At 48.4% G+C, this 19,431-nt stretch overlaps 1 protein-coding gene across 1 annotated transcript; it reads left to right on the top strand.

The window, feature by feature from the left end:
* The first annotated feature begins 905 nt into the window (after window positions 1–905).
* LOC129694155 (nectin-1-like) lies at window positions 906–19,104 on the top strand. The gene is made up of 8 exons (XM_055630871.1): window positions 906–923; window positions 1,597–1,981; window positions 3,701–3,994; window positions 7,965–8,082; window positions 9,833–10,002; window positions 10,882–10,998; window positions 13,373–13,407; window positions 15,738–19,104. Exons 1-8 carry the CDS (start codon window positions 906–908, stop codon window positions 15,855–15,857), a joined length of 1,257 nt encoding a protein of 418 aa, XP_055486846.1. The 3' UTR covers window positions 15,858–19,104.
* The last annotated feature ends 327 nt before the right edge of the window (window positions 19,105–19,431 follow it).

The following is a 19,431-nucleotide window of genomic DNA, read 5'->3' as shown; positions in this document are numbered from 1 at the left end:
TCCTAGACTTTCCCACTAGTAGAAACATCTTCGCCACATCCACTCAATCAAAGCCTTTCACTATTCTGTATCTTTCAATGAGCTCCCCTTCGGAACACCGGCGAGTACAGACCCGGGTGCCGACAGACCAGTCTCTGTTTAACCCGCTTCTCTCAGTGAGCAGTCTGCGTTCATGGAGACACCATGAACGGTACGTGTTGAATTCTGGGAGGTTCTACTGAAGTTGTACAGGGTCTTGGTGAGACCACAACTGGAGTATTGCGTACAGTTTTGGTCTCCAAATCTGAGAAAGGACATTATTGCCATAGAGGGAGTGCAGAGAAGGTTCACCAGACTGATTCCTGGCATGTCAGGACTGTCTTATGAAGAAAGACTGGATAGACTTGGTTTATACTCTCTTGAATTTAGGAGATTGAGAGGGGGTCTTATAGAAACTTACAAAATTCTTAAGGGGTTGGACAGGCTAGATGCAGGAAGATTGATGTGCAAGACTGGGGGGAGTCAGCACAAGGGGTCCATCTTAAGGATATTCAGAAATCAGCAGCCGTCTCGAGGAATGATTTTTTCACGTTTCAGTCGTGAATCTCTGGAACTCGCACGTTTCACAGGTAGTTGAGGCCAGTTTTTGCAACGTTAAAGTGTGGGAGTTAGATGTGGCCCTTGTGGTTCAGCCCAGAGGGTATGGGCCCCAACTTGCCCACACTGGCGACTGAGCTTGGATCGTCACCATATCATATTCCATGAGATGCTGTCTCGACCCGCTGTTACCCCTGCACCTAATTTCTATGTTTCTATGTTGCTAACAGGCCCCTTATTCTTGCTGAACACCGGCGAGTACAGCCCCGGGTGCCGCCAGACCGGCCCAGTCTCTGTTTAACCCTATTCCTCTGAGCAGTCTGCGTTCCATGGAGACACCATGTCCGGTAAATGTGTTGAATTCTGAATAAAAGAAGGAACTTATTGCCATTTGTGGAGGGAAACGTGCATTCTGAGACGGTTCACCGAGGTGATTGTGGGATGTCAGGACTGTCTTATGAAGAAGATGCAGGTCCGGATATACTTGGAAGCTACTCTCTAGAGTTTAGAAGATTGAGCCAGAGGATCTTATAGAAACTTACAAAAACTGAGATAAGGGGTTGGAGACAGCTAGATGCAGGAAGATGGGCTTCCCGATGTTAGGGAAGTCCATCGGTACAATGGGTCAACGCTTAAGGGATAAAGGGGAAATCCTTTAAAACGAGATGAGAAGAACATTTTTTCAACACAGAGAGTTTCACAATAGGTTCAGAACTCTCTCACACGTTAAAGTGTGAGTGAGGGTCAACCCTTGAGGCCCATACTTTGCCCACACTGGCGACGTCGCTTATCGTGGCATATCCTTGTGGCTAAGATGCTGATCAGGGGTATGGAGAAAAGGCAGGTACGGGATACTGAGTTGGATGATCAGCCATGATCATATTGAATGGCGGTGCAGGCTCGAAGGGCCGAATGGCCTACTCCTGCACCTAATTTCTATGTTTCTATGTTTCTATGTTTACCTGTCTAACTGTTTCTTAAAGTCGACCTGGTTGGATAGCAACTGATTCATGTTTTTAGCAATCAATTAATTTAAAAAACAAACTATTTTCCTCAGTTCTGGCCGCCCAAATCGTTCAAGTGGAGGATTTGATAACTGGAACCGCTGGGGATGAGGTCAGGCTGCCGTGTTACTTGTCCTACAACGCGGGGAACGTAAGGTTGGTGCAGGTGACCTGGTTGAAGCGAGCTGAGCAGGGCAACGTGAACTTGGCCGTTTACAACCCGCGACTCGGCACCAGTTACCCCGCTGCCATCGACAGGGTGACGCTCACCAACGTAACGGCTCCTAACTACACGCTGAGCATCAAGCCCTTACAGCTGCCCGACCAAGGTGTTTACAGCTGTGAGGTGAACATGTTCCCCAGCGGAAAGCACGAGTCCCAAACACGGCTGACGGTTCTGGGTAAGGACCAGCGTCACCGGAGCTCGGTCACCGCACTGACTGGGCTCACGGGACAGAGAATACAGTGGGCTCCGGGCTTTCACTTCTCCAAAACTAACTCGATCCGGGGAACTCCATTATAATGCAACATTGACTCCTCAATATCAAACCACTCCTTTGTTTCCAACACGGTGGGGGTGTTGGTGGGGTGTGGAGGCGTTGGTGGGGTGTGTGTGCGTTGGTGGGGTGTGGGGGCGTTGGTGGGGTGTGGAGGCGTTGGTGGGATGTGGGGGCGTTGGTGGGATGTGGGGGCGTTGGTGGGATGTGGAGGCGTTGGTGGGGTGTGGGGGCGTTGGTGGGGTGTGTGGTGCGTTGGTGGGGTGTGGAGGCGGTGGTGGGGTGTGTGTGCGTTGGTGGGGTGTGTGTGTGTGTTGGTGGGGTGTGTGTGGTTGGTGGGGTGTGGGTGCGTTGGTGGGGTGTGGAGGCGTTGGTGGGGGTGGGGGTGCGTTGGTGGGGTGTGGGGGCGTTGGTGGGGTGTGGAGGCGTTGGTGGGATGTGGAGGCGTGGTGGGGGGTGTGGGGGCGTTGGTGGGGTGTGTGTGCGTTGGTGGGGTGTGTGGGGTGGGGGGGGTGTGGGTGTGGGAGTGTGGGGGGGTGTGTGGGGTGGGGGGGGGGTGGTGAGTGGGTGAGGTGTGGGTGAGGTGTGCATGGGCGTGGGTGGGTGGTGTGTGGGTGAGGTGTGCGTAGGGCGGGGGTGGGTGGGGTGTGGGTGGAAGTGTGGGTGGTGAGGGGTGCGGTGTGTGTGTAGGTGGGGGGGGGTGGTGAGTGGATGAGGTGTGGGTGGGGTGTGGGTGCGTTGGTGGGATGTGGGGGCGACTGCTGTGGATGGGTGGATGATGGCTGTCCAGAGGCCGTGCTGTGTTATTCTAGCAATGCTCACTCACATCGGCCATGTATAAACGCACAGACCGCTTCCCTTCATGGTCCATCTTTTAACAGGAAGGGAACTTTACAAAAATGTCGAATCCACTGTGGATTGGCTGGTTTGACGAAATGTTGCAGAAAGTGCAAGTATTCCTCAACCTCATCAGCGCTCATGAGCATTTACATAGAACATAGACAAGTACAGGTCATGCACTGGCCCTTCGGCCCTCAACATGATGCCAAGACCAACTCATATCTGCCTGAATATAATCACATCCCTGCACTTCCCACAAGTCCATGTGTCTATCCAACAGGCTCATCAACCACTATGATCTCAGCCTTCACCACCACCAGTTCCAGGCACTTGCTATCGTCTGCATTAAACAAAATATTGCCCGGACATCTCTTTTACACTTTTCCTTTCGCACCTTAATTATACCATCTAGTCTTTGACATTTCCATCGTGGCCGTGGCTATCCCTGGAGGTAGAGGGTGATGGTCTGCGTGCTGTTGTTTGTATGGACTCTCAGGTGGGTTATGAGTCCAATCCTGGCTTTGATAGCTCTTCGACATTCAGGACATGTAATTCCAGATGGCAGATCGGCCTATGGTTGTTGCTGCCTCACTTTCCGTTTTCTTCTCTTCTAATTCTAATTCTATCTAATGACCTTTGATGTTCCCATTCTGGGGAAAGATATAAGATATACAGGTGGAAGGTTCACAAAGGTGCCCTGAAGGGAAGCGGAGAATTTACATGGTAGTTGCAGAGTGGGTTAAACTGCTCAGTTAGTTACTCGATGCCATTCTTCTGTCCTAGCGAGGCCTTTGACTGAGGCGATCTCGGTCCCAGTGGACGCCTCGTTGTCAGAAGTTCCCGTCGCTAACTGTACAGCGGCCAGTGGCAAACCGGCAGCACAGGTGGCTTGGAGTGGGAGCGATGCAGGAAAAGTCACCGTCACGGAGACTGGACATGCGGACGGGACGGTAACTGTAGTCAGCCAATACAGACTGCGACCCACCAGTGTGGACGATGGCAAGAACGTCACCTGCCTTGTCACGCACAAAACCTTCACGGATGTGATCAACTTGACTGTGACATTATCTGTTCGCTGTAAGTCTTGCCGCGAAATATACCGTGAAACATCACTGTTTGAGAACAGAGCTGTCCCACACGGGAGCACCTACAGAAAGCAGCGGAAAAGGCAGCTGGGGTTTAGTCTGAGCAAGTGCGAGGTGTTACACTTTGGGAGGTCAGGTGCAAGGGAAATGAAAGATCCCTTCAAAACCACAGTGTCTGTACCAAATATTGTGTTGTGAAACCAATCACTTCTGCCTGCACGTGATCCATATCCCTCCATTCCCTCCACGTCCATGTGCCGATCTAAAAGCCGCCTAAACGCCACTATGGTGTCTGCCTCCACCGCCACCCCTGGCAATGCGTTCCATGCACACACAACCCTTTGTGTAAATAAACTTGCCCCACTCATCTCATTTAAACTTGCATTAAAGTTTCCATTAAGTCTTTGACTTTTCCATTCTGAAACAAATGTTCTGACTGTCTACTCTATCTTTTCCTCTGGGGATTTGACGTCAGGTCTCCACTCAATCTCCTGGGTTCTAAAGAAAACACTGGAAGTTTGTCCAACCTTTCTGTGTAGCTCCTTCTTGCGTGTGGCGTGCACAGCCTAAAGGTGTAGGACAACTTGTTCTATTTGATCTTATTTGATTGTGCGCTCCAGGTTGACTGCATTCGTTGATACAGGGCGGACCACGTAAAGGTTGCAATCTCCCACCTCTCCGTGTAGCTAATAGCCCCTAATCCAGGCAATAATTCGGGTAAACGTCCTCTGCCCCGTCTCCAAACCCTCCACACCCTTTATGTAATGGGGCGACCACAACTGCACGCTCTACCCCAAATACGGCCTGGCCAAGTGCCATAAAGGTGCGTCATGACTTCCGGACTCTTACACTCAATGTCCCATTGTGTATTTCTTGTGCATTAGAGAAGCGTGATGCCTAGTTCTGACCCTTGCATTGTGCACCAGGACATGTTGCTGTTGTCAATGGGACGTTAACAAAAACATTTCATGCTGTCAGTACATTAGAAGTTCCCGATGTTAGGGAAGTTGCTTACGGAGATGCCAGAGACTCTGGAACTCTTTGAGTCAGGGACAGAGAAGGCAGGTACGGGGATACTGTTGCTGATCAGCCATGATCAGGGGTGCCGCTGTTTCATTTATGTATTGACGGAGGCCAGGACTTCTTGAGTCAGGGACTGCGAGGCCGGTATTTATTGAGTGGGAGACTGCGGACTAGTATAAACTTGCCCATCAGGAGAAGCTGGGAGCATGGAGTGAGGCGAGGGTGTCGGAAGGAGGTCAGGGTGTCAGGCCGCCGGTCTCTCTCACCCCCCTGTCACTAGAGCATAGGACATCACTGGACCCGGCCCACATTGTCCGTGCCGAGCATGGTGCCTACTTAACCTGATCCCATCTGCCTGTACATGGTCCATGTCCCTTCATCCCCTGTACTTCCATGTGCCGATCCAAAAGCTTGTTAATCGACGCTGTGGTATCTGCCTCCACCACCACCCCTGGCAATGTGTTCCAGACCCCACCACGAGTGTAAACAATACTTGCCCCATCTACACATCTTCATTAAACTTCCCAGCTCTCACCTTATAACTGTGCTCTCTAGTGTGGGGCATCTCCACCATGAGGGATAGGCTCTGAATGTCTACCCTGCCTATGCCCCTCGTAATTTAGAAACATAGAAACATAGAAAATAGGTGCAGGAATTAGGCCATTCGGCCCTTCGAGCTTGCACCGCCATTCAATATGATCATGGCTGATTTAATATACTTCTATCTAGTGTCCGCTCAACGATATTCCATGGAAAACACCCCAAGCCTGTCCAACCTCTACCTGTAACTGAAAGGCTCTAGTCCAGGCATTGGTCAGGATGGCGGCCGATAGCGCCTCACCCCTCCATTCCCTTCACATCCAGGGACATGTTCTTCCAAGTCGGCAGATTTACCTACAAATTCTCACCTTTACGGTGGGCACTTAAAATTCTCAAACATTCGTCTGAAGATATCTATTCGTGTCCCTCAAATGAGATCGTGGGTAAAATGTCGGGTTCTTCTCCGTATTCGCAGGAATAAATGTGGGGAACTCTCTCTGTCACAAGTCTACTTCCGGCCGGTAGGGACTTCAGACCTAAACTCCACGCAGAGTTAGACAATAGATAGTAGGTGCAGGAGTAGGCCATTCGGCCCTTCGAGCCAGCACCGCCATTCAATGTGATCATGGCAGATCATCCCCAATCAGTACCCCGTTCCTGCCTTCTCCTGTCTTCCTGCCTTCATTGGCTATATTTAAGAGGGAGTTAGATGCGGCCCTTGTGGCTAAAGGGATCAGGGGGTATGGAGAGAAGGCAGGTACAGGATACTGTGTTGGATGATCAGCCATTATCATATTGAATGGCGGTGCAGGCTCGAAGGGCCGAATGGCCTACTCCTGCACCTATTTTCTATGTTTCTATGTTTCTATGTTTCTCCCCATATCCCCTGACTCCGCTATTTTTAAGAGCCCTATCTAGCTCTCTCTCTTGAAAGTATCCAGCGAACCGGCCTCCATCGCCCTCTGAGGCAGATAATTCCACAGACTCACCACTCTCTGTGAGAAAAAGTGTTTCCTCGTCTCCGTTCTAAATGGCGTATCCCTTATTCTTAAACTGTGGCCCCTGGTTCTGGACTCCCCCAACATCGGGAACATATTTCCGGCCTCTAGCGTGTCCAAACCCTTAACAATCTTATATGTTTCAATGAGATCTCCTCTCATCCTTCTAAACTCCAGAGTGTACAAGCCCAGCTGCTCCATTCTCTCAGCATATGACAGTCCCGCCATCCCGGGAATTAACCTTGTAAACCTACGCTGCACTCCCTCAATAGCAAGAATGGGTGAGCTCTATCGCGCCTAAGTCACCCCGCATTAAACACATCCCCCTAACTGCCTGCGTCACCTACACATTAACATGCAGGCATCCTGATATAATGGGCATGAACACTAATGCCGGTTTCCTTCTGCTGTTTAGAACATTCAATGCCTGTCAACTGACCGCACACACACACTGTCACATTCTGCGGGTAGCTTGACCACGTCCCCATGACACACCTCTGCAGACTCAGCATTGACCACAGAGTCGCCAAGCTAACACAGCCAGCGAATGTCGCCATAACTGCTGATAGAGATTAAATATCACTTCCCAGCTCGCATGTGCTCTCCCCGAGTCAACGATAAAATGGCGCGTTGTTCACCACCCATGCTTCCTTCCGTCTGTCCCATAATCCAGACCAGTACATTATCCCCAAACAGTGGAGCCCGCTATCCTGGTTCAACCCTCTGCTTCCGCCCCAATATAATTCTCATATTCCGGCCACGACTGGCAAGATTTACGAGGATGTTGCCAGGACTCGAGGGAGAGGTAGAGTAGGCGAGGACTTTATTCCTTGGAGCGCAGGAGTCTGAGCGGTGATCTTATAGAGGTGTATAAAATCACGAGAGGAATTGATCGTGTGGACGCACCGTGTCTGTTGTCCAGAGTAGGGGAATCGAGAATCAGAGGACATGGGTTTAAGGTGAGAGCGGGAAGATTTAATAGGAACCCGAGATACAACGTTTTTCACCCAGAGGATGGCGAGTGAATGGAACGAGCTGCCAGGGGAGATGGTTGAGGTTGGGACGATGCAACAATTAAGGGACGTTTGAAGATATATATTGATAGGACAGGTTTAGAGGGATACTGGCAAACGGATAGATGTGAGCTCAGGAACGAATCTTGGCCGGCATGCATGGCCTCTATCCGCGCTGTATAACTTTATGACTCTTATGGCTTTTATCTTTGTCTTCACAATATTCCCATGTTTGTTGCTTTATAAACAAACTACAAACTCTGGTGGACAGTTTCCCCCCGGCTGAATCAACCTGTCGCTTATCTACCAATTGCAGTATTTTGCATTTTTTATAATTTGTTAGTACCGACTTCTCGACGTTAACTCATTGTGTGGTTTTTGTTATCAGACCCACCAGAAGTCACCATTGCCGGATATGATGGGAATTGGTACGTGGGCAGTTCCGGACATCGCTTAGCCTGCCTTGCCAAGGCGAGCCCTCCCGTTACCAGCTGCCGCTGGACATTGTAGGTGACTGGTCTTTGTTCCACCAACTAATCTATACAATTACACACCTGACGAAGGGTATAATAAACAGCAAAACATCAATTATCATTTAGCAATCTCCATCAACACGGAACAAAACAAAAAGCGACATTTTCTTCCTGTTTCTGTGTTTCTCCTTTTATTTCTTAGGTAGATACAAATGCTGGAGAAACTCAGCGGGTGCAACAGCATCAGACTGAAGAAGGGTCTCGACCCGAAACGTCACCTATTTCTTCGCTCCATAGATGCTGCCTCACCCGCTGAGTTCCTCCAGCATTTTTGTCTACCTTCGATTTTTCCAGCATCTGCAGTTCTTTCTTAAACATTTCGTTCTATTTCTTTATCATATCCTGCTTGGCTCGTTTCCGAGAGGCGGGGAGTGACCCCCTGTAGTTAGCCAGTGATTTGGAGACCGTGCAATGACAGACAGGTTTTCGGAGAGTCCACAGTTACAGCGAGTGATTGGGAGTCTGCATTTACAGCAAACGATTCACAGTCTGAAATTTCAGGCAGCCATTCGGAGCGCCTGTGGGTACAGCCAGCTGTACAGGTTTGTAACTGCAGGCAGCAATTTGGAGCGCCTGGAACCAGAGCCAGCGATTCAGAGAGTCTGTGGTCACAGACAGCTATTTGGAGGGAGCGCGGTTTGTAGTCCTCAGGTCAGATTGCTGGATGCATGTTTTGTAAGCATCATGTGTACATATGCACTGGTACAATGTTTTGAAGAAGGAACTGCAGATGCTGGAAAATCGAAGTTACACAAAAATGCTGGAGAAACTCAGCGGGTGCAGCAGCATCTATGGAGCGAAGGAAATAGGCAACGATTCGGGCAGAAACCCTTCTTCAGACAATGTTCAGACACTGGTACAATGTTTACCTGGAGTTGTGGCATGGTACACTCAAGGACACACGGTGCTGGAGTAACTCAGCGGGTCAGGCAGCATCTGTGGAAAAAATGGACAGGTGACGTTTCGGGTCGGGACCCTTGTGAAGAATCCCAATCTGTCTGAAGAAGGGTCCTGACCTGAAACGTCCCCTATCCATGTTTTTTTGCGGATGCTGCCTGACCCGCTGAGTTACTGATGAAATTTGTAGCCTTTTGTGTAACCAACCTCTTTAGTCCCTTGTTTCTACCAGCGTGTGCTTGTTTGATTTTGTGTACAGCTCTGGTCGCCACATTGTAGGAAGGACGTGGCGCGATAGACTAGAGTACAGTTTACTTGGAGAACTTCAGTTGTGAGGAGTGATTTAAGAGGCTGGCCTTATATTTCCAAGAATGAAGGAAGTTGGTGAGCGACTGTATCCAGTCACAGTGGTTTCCCTGTTATGGGGATGAGAGGAACAAGAAGGACCATGTCTAACCTGAGAGTGATGTACTTTCAAAAGAGATTTGCGAGTTTATATTTAACACAGAGGAAGCTTGATATCTGTGCGCGCTGCCAGAGGAGGTTAGAATCCGGTACAATCACCACCTTTAGGAGCATTTAAAAACTCATTTAAGTAAGCAAGGCATCGAAGGATGCGAGCATAAGCGAGCCTGTGGGATAAGTGCTGCTGCCCAACAAGAAGGCGCCGATGGGGCTGTTTCTGTACACAACCCTTGAACTGTGTGCAGTTGTGAGCGCCGCACTATAGGAAGGATGTGATTACACGTGATGTAAACGGAGATGAATCTGTCATTCGTCAGGTGCCAGGCTTTGACATCAAAGTGATTTGTCGCTTTGAATGCAGGTCCACAGGCCCGTTGCCGCCGAATGTGGAAACCAAAGGCGACTGTTTGTTGATAACACACGTCGACTATTCCCTCAATGGCACGTGGGTGTGCGAAGCAACTAATGCCCTTGGCAAAGGAAGCGGAAAAGTCACAGTTGTGGTCAAAGAAGCAGTTTCAACCAGTGCAGGTACATCGGCGCACAAATCATCACCTACAGTGCGGGGAGTATCCACATGATTCTTGCTGGGTGTTGAGAATATCTGTGTGTTGCCATCTGCTTAGGGGGACTTGTGGTGGTGATGAAAACCGTGTGTGTGTGTGTGTGTGTGTGTGTGTGTGTGTGTGCGTGTGCGTGCGTGTGTGTGTGTGTGTGTGTGTGTGTGTGTGTGTGTGTGTATGCGTGTGTGTGTGTGTGTGTGTGTGTGTGTGTGTGTGTGCGCGTGTGTATGTATATGTGTGTGTGTGTGTGTGTGTTTATGTATATGTGTGTGTGTGTGCGTGTGTGTGCGCGTGTGTGTGTGCGTGTGTGTGTGCGTGTGCGTGTGCGTGTGAGTGTGCGTGTGAGTGTGTGAGTGCGTATATGTGCGTGTGTGTGCGTGTGTGATAGAGCCATACTATGTGGAACGTGACTTTCTGCCCACTTGGACCATGCATCCCTAGATGCCATCTGGAGCCAGTCCCATTGCCAGCGTTTGGCGCGTATCCCTCTAAAACATTCCTCTTTGTGATCCTGCCTTCTAATTATTGCAATTATCACCGTCTCTCCCATTTCTTTCGGCAGCTTGTTTCATAAACCCACCCTATCCGATGTCCCAGGCACTAATAGGTTATCTCTGATCTGGCCTTTGCCTTTTCAGTTCGATGCTGTCCCGCAGGATCCCCTCAGTAACTTCCCACCAACCATGTCCATCTAACCGGCCTCTAATTCCCTGGCTTGCCCTTCATGCACTTCTTAAACAAAAGCTCATTAGTCCCGCTCCGTATCTCACACGTGGTCTAGTCAGTGCAGACGTGTATGTTACCTTGTCTATGCCTCTAATTCCCCAACCCTCTGGGTCATTTGCAGGAGCTGCTTTTGCGACCACTGTGATCTACATTACTGTAGGGGCACTGGTGTCAGTCCTGCTCGTGGTGGTCGCCGTCACTATAGCGATGATGAAGAGAAGCAGGCGGCGGGTTGACGGTAAGTGAGCGGCGTCGGCTGCACGTGAATTGTTGCAGATCTGCGGGAATAGTTTGTTTTATACTTTCATGGAGTGATACAGTGTGGAAACAGGCCCTTCAGCCCAACTTGCCCACACCGGCCAACATGTCCCAGCTACACTAGTCCCACCTGCCCGCGCTTGGTCCATATCCCTCCAAACCTGTCCTATTCAAGTACCTGTCTAACTCTTTCTTAAACAATGGGACAGTCCCAGCCTCAACTATCCCCTCTGGCAGCTTGTTCCATACACCCACCACCCTTTGTGTGAAAAAGTTACCCCTTTCTTCCCTTTCATTCTCCTCCTTCCTCCCACCCTATGTCTACCCTATGTGGCATTGGTGAGGCCAATTCTGGAGTATGGTGTACAATTTTGGTCGCCTAATTATAGGAAGGATGTCAACAAAATAGAGAGAGTACAGAGGAGATTTACTAGAATGTTGCCTGGGTTTCAGCAACTAAGTTACAGAGACAGGTTGAACAAGTTAGGGCTTTATTCTTTGGAGCGCAGAAGGTTAAGGGGGGACTTGATAGAGGTCTTTAAAATGATGAGAGGGATAGACAGAGTTGATGTGGACAAGCTTTTCCCACTGAGAGTAGGGAAGATTCAAACAAGGGGACATGACATGAGAATTAAGGGACTGAAGTTTAGGGGTAACATGAGGGGGAACTTCTTTACTCAGAGAGTGGTAGCTGTGTGGAATGAGCTTCCAGTGAAGGTGGTGGAGGCAGGTTCGTTTTTATCATTTAAAAATAAATTGGATAGTTATATGGATGGGAAGGGAATGGAGGGTTATGGTCTGAGCGCAGGTATATGGGCCTAGGGGAGATTATGTGTTCGGCACGGACTAGAAGGGTCGAGATGGCCTGTTTCCGTGCTGTAATTGTTATATGGTTATATGGTTACCTGTATCTTTCTCCCTCCTTCTCGGTCTGTGTGTATGTGAGTTACAGCTTCGCTCGCCATGTCTGTGTCTGTGATTCTATCTCGTTCTGTCACACTCTGCCCCTCTCTCGCTCGCACACTCTCTCTCACACTCTCTCTCACACACTCTCTCACACACTCTCACACACTCTCTCTGACACATACTCGCTCACACTATCACTCACACTCTTACACTCTCACTCACACTGTCACACGCATTCTCTTACACACGCTCTCTCCCCTCTATCTCCCTCTTCCCCACTCTTACCCCCCCCCCCCCCCCCCCCCCCCCCCCCCCCCCCCATCCCCCCGGTCCCCCTCCTTCTCCTGAACCGCTGGACAGATTGTTTTTCGGGTTCAGGGGCCTTTGAGCCACAGAATGGAATGTGAATCGACAAACATTTATTTTCCTCTTGGATTCAACAACTATCTCCAGGGTTTCCTTCACCGAGAGATATTTCCGGATTGGCCGTATTTCGAAGCTTCAACAGTAGTAAAGGCTCCTTGTCAATTCAATCAGATGCTGCCGAGTGCGCAGATATCCAAGGAATTAGTAATACTTTCCGATGGGCCTTGTGGCCTCAAAGACCGAAGCGCGTAACGTGATGGAAATATCCACGTCGTGAGGTGAATGATGATTCTGATTCCTCGCTCATCTTGGTGTCCGGAGCGAAACATGGAGATAGTTGCTTGTTGATTCTTGTTCATTCATTTCCTGACCAGTTGATGTCCACCCTCAGGAAACAGGTGATATCAGCTTTCACTGGCGAGGATGGAGCATTTGCAGCCACTGAAAGATTGAAGGCCCTGTAGACACGCCCCATTATTTCTATATTTGATAGATGAGGCCATTTCAGCCCATCATCTCCGCTGGGTCACAGAACTATCCCATCACAACTATCCCTGATCGGAAACGTCACCCACCCACGTTCTCCAGAGATACTGCCAGACCCGCTGAGTTACTCCAGCACACCGTGTCTTGTTTTGTAAACCGGCACCTGCAGTTCTTTGTTTCTACTATCTATCCCCCCACCCCCGACCCACTTTGCCCACTCAGATCTATGCTTACCTTCCTGGTGAACCCCACCCCGCATTTCTGCCTCTCACCCACGCAGTCAGCGGCAATTTACACCTGGCCACCCGGAGAGCTGCGCATCCGCGGTAAACCAACGGGAACACGCAGACTCCACACAGACAGGCGCGCTGGAGGCCGGGGTTGTAGCCGGTGTCTCTGGTTAGGGTTTGAGGCTGATGGACGGCAGCCACTACCCTGTACAGTTATTTGGACATTATCTTTTATGAGTTTCTGAAAATAACAAATATCCGCTTTGCTCAAGATATTTACAATATGTCTAAGAATTGGGTGTTTATGTGGATTGGAATGAAAGGCACCAACTTGACACTTACTCTCATTTATTTTTGTAAATTCAGGCACAAAGGAAAAAGCGAACTCTTGCCCAGAGAAGGTATGTTGGGATGTATAATGAAGCGCCCGGTCGCGATATACTGTATATATCAATTAGACTTCAAAGCAGAAATATCTGTAGATGTTATTAGGGGGTGTGGACTTCGCAGGCGGCATCAACAATATATGTACAAGTCAGGATGGTGTGTGGCTTAGAGGGTGCTGTTAAGTATAGACCGCTGTTATGTTTCCGCTGTACAGGACGTTGGCGAGGTCACATTTGGAATATTGTGTTCAGCCATGGTCACCCTGTTGTAGGAAGAAAGTCGGCAGAGAAGATTCACCTGACCAGACTCGAGGTCCTGAGCTACAGGGAGGGTGGACACGTTTGGACTTTATTCCTTGGAGCGCATGAGGAATAGGGGTGATCTTAGTGAGGTGTATATGATGATGAGGGGAACAGAGTCTTTTATACAGAGATCAATAATGGGGTGACATAGGTTTAAGGTCCGAAGGGAAATATTGAATAAGAACCCGGCAGACAGGCTTTCCACAGAGGGTGATGGGTGAGTGGAACGAGCTGCCAGAGGAGGTAGTCGAGGCTGGTACAATAACAACATTTAAAAGGGGAGACCTCGTTGAAACATACAGAACAGTGAAAGGCTTGGATAGTGGATGTGGAGAGGATGTTTCCACTAGTGGGAGAGTCTAGGACCAGAGGGCACAGCCTCAGAATGAAAGGACGTTCCTTTAGGAAAGCGATGAGGAGGAATTTCTTTAGTCAGCGGGTGGTGAATCTGTGGAATTCTTTGCCACAGACGGCTGTGGAGGCCAAGTCAGTGGATATTTTTACGGCCGAGATCGATAGATTCTTGATCAGTATGGGTGTCAGAGGTTATGGGGAGAGGGCAGGAGAATGGGGTTAGGAGGGAGAGATAGATCAGGCATGATTGAATGGCGGAGTAGATGGGCCGAATTGCCTAATTCTACTATTTGTATGACCCTATGACCTTTGACATTTGGACAGGCACATGGGTATGAAAGCTTTAGCGGGATATGGACCAAAAGCGGCAAGTGTCACTCGGCTGACCAATGCTTGCTGCTAGCGACGTTTGTCTCCTGCCTGGGGCATCTTGTCACCTCACCAATGGGTTCACTCTCTCTGGGCTGAGCTCGGCGCTGCCCCTGGCATCTCCTCCCGCAATCCTCATGGACCCAGGGTTCATCCTGTGGGCCCTTACGATGGCAGAGCGAGGGATATGCCGGGCCATGATAATGCAGGTTGGGGTTGGGTGTGGTTCTGATGCTCAGCGCCTCGTACATGCTCAGTCCGGGGTTAGAGCACAGAACACACTGTGGAGATGAGAGGGGATCTTATTGAAACATGTAGGATTATTAAAGGTTTGGACACGCTAGAGGCAGGAAACATGTTCCCGATGTAGGGGGAGTCCAGAACCAGGGGCCACAGTTTAAGAATAAGGGGTAAGCCATTTAGAACGGAGACGAGGAAACATTTTTTCTCACAGAGAGTTGTGAGTCTGTGGAATTCTCTGCCTCAGAGGGCGGTGGAGGCCGGTTCACTGGATGCTTTCAAGAGAGAGCTAGATAGGGCTCTTAAAGATAGCGGAGTCAGGGGATATGGGGAGAAGGCAGGAACGGGATACTGATTGGGGATGATCAGCCATGATCACATTGAATGGTGTTGCTGGCTCGAAGGGCCGAATGGCCTACTCCTGCACATATTGTCTAACACGGAACATAGAAAAATACAGCACAGGAACAGGCACTTCGGCCCACAATATCTGTCCTGAACATGATGCCTAGATCAACTGGTATCTGCCTGTATATAATCCATACACAATACCTCCAGTCCATTCCATCCATCAGCCTGTGCAAGAGTCTCTTAAACACCGCTATCATATCTACCTCAAACAGCACTCCTGGTAGCGTTACCGGCATCTGTGTAAATAGCACCGCGAACATATCATGTCAACGTTCCCTGTCACCTTAGACATATTGGTCTTCCTGGAAATAAGGTTCTAACTTTGTCCTATTTATGCCTTTCATAATTTTATATCCTTATATCATGTTTCCCCGCAACGTCCAATGTTCCAAAAACACCCAATCCAAATCTGTCCAATCTCTCCCTGTAGCAAACACCCCTTGCTCCAGGCATCGCCCCTATCTGCACCCACATCGCTCCTGTATTGGGGCGACCAGAACTGCTCCAACTGCGGCCTAACTGAAGTATTGTAGTTGCATCATGACTTGCTGACTCTACATTCAATTCCCCAACCTATGACAAGCAAGTATACCCCACGTGTCTCCTTAGCTTTGCCAGCGTAGGCTGAAGAAAGTAATCAGTATTCACATTGTTCATTTTCTCAACAGAGCGGTGAATTTGTCATCCACGCAACCCTAAACTTTAAGGTTTCAGACTGTGCCCGTCCTTCAAGCAGGGAGAACAATAATCATGAGGCAACAGTCTATGCTGATGTACACATTGACTAGACTCAGCCCTTATTGACAATGTGGTTTCATGCGATCGGATATCTATCAGTTCAAGACTTGCAACGTTTCAACAACATGGATCATCGCCGCGAATAAACCCACAACTATAAAGACACAAGTGCAGCAGTAATTCCTTGGTCTCCACAGATGCTGCCTGACCCGCTGAGTTACTCCAGCACTCTGTGAAACGTCACCTATCCATGTTCTCCACAGATGCTGCCTGACCCGCTGAGTTACTCCAGCACTCTGTGAAACGTCACCTTTCCATGTTCTCCACAGATGCTGCCTGACCCGCTGAGTTACTCCAGCACTCTGTGTCTCTCTGTGTCAAACAGCATCTGCAGTTCCTCCTGAATAAATCCACAACCATCGCGCCAAGCGCCTCGGATGGGAATTGGGCTTCAGCTGAGACAACCCTGTCCTCACCTTCAGCTACAAATCGATGTCTGGTACATCAGTACATTCGCTTGTGCAGCCTTCAGTAATTTGTTTGTATATTTTCATTCCTTCGTCAATAAATGAACTCTGTCGCAGCTTCGAGTTGTTGGTGAGGTCCATCTACTCCTGGTAGAGGATAGTGATTCCCGCTTCTGTGCACAGGGCTGGGTGCGAAGGGACCGGGATACGGGATACGGGATACTTGGAGCTGTCCCGGAGATTGTTGAAATCTGTGCTGCCACAAGCGAGATACGAGGCGCCACTCTTTGCGCCCGTGGTCGGGATCGAACCCGTGTCTCTGGCGTTGTAAGGCAACAACTTTACCGTGTCGCCCCTGGTGGTGGGGGCTGGGAACGCGCTGCCAGGGGGTGGTGTTAGAGGCAGAGACGATAGTGGTGTTTGAGACACTTTAGACAGACAGAGGAGATTAGACAATAGACATTAGAAGTAGGCCATTCGGCCCTTCAAGCCAGCACCACCATTCACTGTGATCATGGCTGATCGTCCCCAATCAGTACCCCGTTCCTGCCTTCTCCCCATATCCCCTGACTCCGCTATCTTTAAAATCCTTATCTAGCCCTCTCTTGAAAGCATCCAGAGAACCGGCCTCCACCGCCCTCTGAGGCAGAGAATTCCACAGATTCACAACTCTCTGTGTGAAAAAGTGTTTCCTCATCTCCATTCTAAATGGCTTACCCCTTATTCTTAAACTGTGGACCCTGGTTCTGGACTCCCCCAACATCGGGAACATGATTCCTGCCTCTGGCATGTCCAAACCCTTAATAATCTTATATGTTTCAATAAGATACCCTCTCATCCTTCTAAATTCCAGAGTATACAAGCCCAGCTGCTCCATTCTCTCAACATATGACAGTCCCACCATCCCCGGTATTAACCTTGTCTGCAGACAATACTCCAGGTGTGGTCTCACTAGGGCCCTGTATAACTGCATAAGGACCTCTTTGCTCCGTTACACAACTCCTATTGTTATAACCATATAACAATTACAGCACGGAAACAGGCCATCTCGGCCCTACAAGTCCGTGCCGAACAACTTTTTTCCCCTTAGTCCCACCTGCCTGCACTAATACCATAACCCTCCATTCCCTTCTCATCCATATGCCTATCCAATTTATTTTTAAATGATACCAATGAACCTGCTTCCACCACTTCCACTGGAAGCTCATTCCACACCGCTACCACTCTCTGAGTTCCCCCTCATGTTACCCCTAAACTTCTGTCCCTTAATTCTGGTCATGTCCTCTTGTTTGAATCTTCCCTATTCTCAAAGGGAAAAGCTTGTCCACATCAATTCTATCTATCCCTCTCATCATTTTAAAGACCTCTATCAAGTCCCCCCTTAACCTTATGCGCTCCAGAGAATAAAGACCTAACTTATTCAACCTTTCTCTGTAACTTAGTTGTTGAAACCCAGGCACCATTCTAGTAAATCTCCTCTGTACTCTCTCTATTTTGTTGACATCCTTCCTATAATTGGGCGACCAAAATTGTACACCATACTCCAGATTTGGTCTCACCAATGCCTTGTACAATTTTAACATTACATCCCAGCTTCTATACTCAATGCTCTGATTTATAAAGGCTAGCATACCAAAAGCTTTCTTTACCACCCTATCTATATGAGATTCCACCTTCAAGGAACTATGCACGGTTATTCCCAGATCCCTCTGTTCAACTGTATCTTCAATTCCCTACCATTTACCATGTACGTCCTATTTTAATTTGTCCTGCCAAGGTGTAGCACCTCACATTTATCAGCATTAAACTCCATCTGCCATCTTTCAGCCCATTCTTCCAAATGTCCTAAATCGCTCTGTAGACTTTGGAAATCCTCTTCATTATCCACAACACCCCCTATCTTGGTATCATCTGCATACTTACTAATCCAATTTACCACACCCTTCATCCAGATCATTGATGTACATTACAAACAACAAAGGACCCAACACAGATCCCCGAGGCACCCCACTAGTCACCTGTCTCCAACCCGACAAACAACCATCCACCATTACCCTCTGGCTTCTCCCATTCAGCCACTGTTGAATCCATCTTGCTACTCCTGCATTTATACCCAACAGTTGAACCTTCTTAACCAACCTTCCATGAGGAACCTTGTCAAAGGCCTTACCAAAGTCCATATAGACAACATCCACTGCTTTACCCTCATCAATTTCCCTAGTAACCTCTTCAAAAAATTCAAGAAGATTAGTCAAACATGACCTTCCAGGCACAAATCCATGCTGACTGTTCCTAATCAGACCGTGTTTTATTCAGATGCTTATATATATTATCTCTAAGTATCTTTTCCATTAATTTACCCACCACTGAAGTCAAACTAACAGGTCTATAATTGCTAGGTTTACTCTTAGAACCCTTTTTAAACAATGGAACAACATGCGCAGTACGCCAATCCTCGGGGACTATTCGCCTTTCTAATGACATTTGAAATATTTCTGTCATAGCCCCGGCTATTTCTACACAAACTTCCCTCAATGTCCTAGGGAATATTCTGTCAGGACCTGGAGACTTATCCACTTTTATATTTTTCAAAAGTGTCCGTACTTCTTTTACTTTGAAACTCATAGTATCCATAGCTACTTTACTAGTTTCCCTTACCTCACATAATTCAATATCCTTCTCCTTGGTGAATACCGAAGAAAAAACATTGTTCAATCTCTCCCATCTCTTTTGGCTCTGCAGATAGCTGTCCACTCTGTCTCTCCAATGGACCAATGTTATCCCTCGTTATCCTTTTGCTATTAATATAAGCTGTAGAAACCCTTTGGATTTACTTTCACCTTACCAAAGCAATCTCATATCTTCTTTTAGCTTTTCTAATTTATTTCATAAGATTCTTTTTACATTCTTTGAAATCTAATGAAATGATAATAATCATACAGATGGAAAGGATACGCTTCTACAACTCCAAGGTACCAAACAACTTTTTAAGTGTTTGGGGACCATTTATCAACCATCTCAAAGTACAATAATTTCATAATTTCATATTATCTGCAGTGATGTAGTCCTGTGACCTTTACTTCTGCTTTTGCAATGCATGACTGTGTAGCACCATGTGGATTGTACCAATACTGTTATGTCTGGCGGCTTTGTTTTA

This window comes from Leucoraja erinacea, unplaced genomic scaffold, assembly GCF_028641065.1.
Source record: "Leucoraja erinacea ecotype New England unplaced genomic scaffold, Leri_hhj_1 Leri_55S, whole genome shotgun sequence".
Classification (NCBI taxonomy): domain Eukaryota; kingdom Metazoa; phylum Chordata; class Chondrichthyes; order Rajiformes; family Rajidae; genus Leucoraja; species Leucoraja erinaceus.
Note: the sequence above shows the minus strand (reverse complement) of the source record. Positions and strands in the feature narration are given on the sequence as shown.

Coding starts and splice junctions, on each gene's coding strand:
- LOC129694155 (XM_055630871.1), top strand. Junction 8,083..9,832: donor ACCAGCTGCCGCTGGACATT/GTAGGTGACTGG, acceptor CTTTGAATGCAG/GTCCACAGGCCCGTTGCCGC. Junction 10,999..13,372: donor AAGCAGGCGGCGGGTTGACG/GTAAGTGAGCGG, acceptor TTGTAAATTCAG/GCACAAAGGAAAAAGCGAAC.